We start from the raw sequence: 256 nt of genomic DNA, 5'->3' as shown, positions 1-256 counted from the left end.
CATGCGGTGGCCCCGCGGCCCCCGCGGCGCCTGGCGGCTGCTGCCCCGGCGCTCGCTGCTGGCCGCGCTCTTCCTCTTCTCGCTCTCCTCCTCCTTCCTCTACTTCGTCTATGTGGCGCCGGGCATCGGTAAGCGGCGGGCCGGGGCCCGGGGCGGGGGCGCACGGGAAGGGGCACGGGCGCACCGGCTGCCGCTGGAAACGCTGAGTAATCCGCGCCCGGTCGGCCCGGGGGCCGCGGCATCCCCGGCGAGGGGC

The 256-nt window shown here is 77.7% G+C and overlaps 1 protein-coding gene across 1 annotated transcript in view; it reads left to right on the top strand.

The window, feature by feature from the left end:
• The first annotated feature begins 1 nt into the window (after position 1).
• Positions 2–256, top strand: part of B4GALT5 (beta-1,4-galactosyltransferase 5) — a 34,688-nt gene continuing 34,433 nt past the window's right edge. The window contains exon 1 of the mRNA XM_041417887.1: positions 2–128. Coding sequence (XP_041273821.1) covers positions 2–128 — 127 coding nt within the window. The remainder of the gene's footprint in view (positions 129–256) is intronic.

The sequence above is a fragment of the Onychostruthus taczanowskii genome, unplaced genomic scaffold (genome assembly GCF_017590055.1).
Source record: "Onychostruthus taczanowskii isolate IOZ18803 unplaced genomic scaffold, ASM1759005v1 scaffold57, whole genome shotgun sequence".
NCBI classification, from domain to species: Eukaryota; Metazoa; Chordata; class Aves; order Passeriformes; family Passeridae; genus Onychostruthus; species Onychostruthus taczanowskii.
This window is presented reverse-complemented; position numbering and strand designations above follow the sequence as displayed.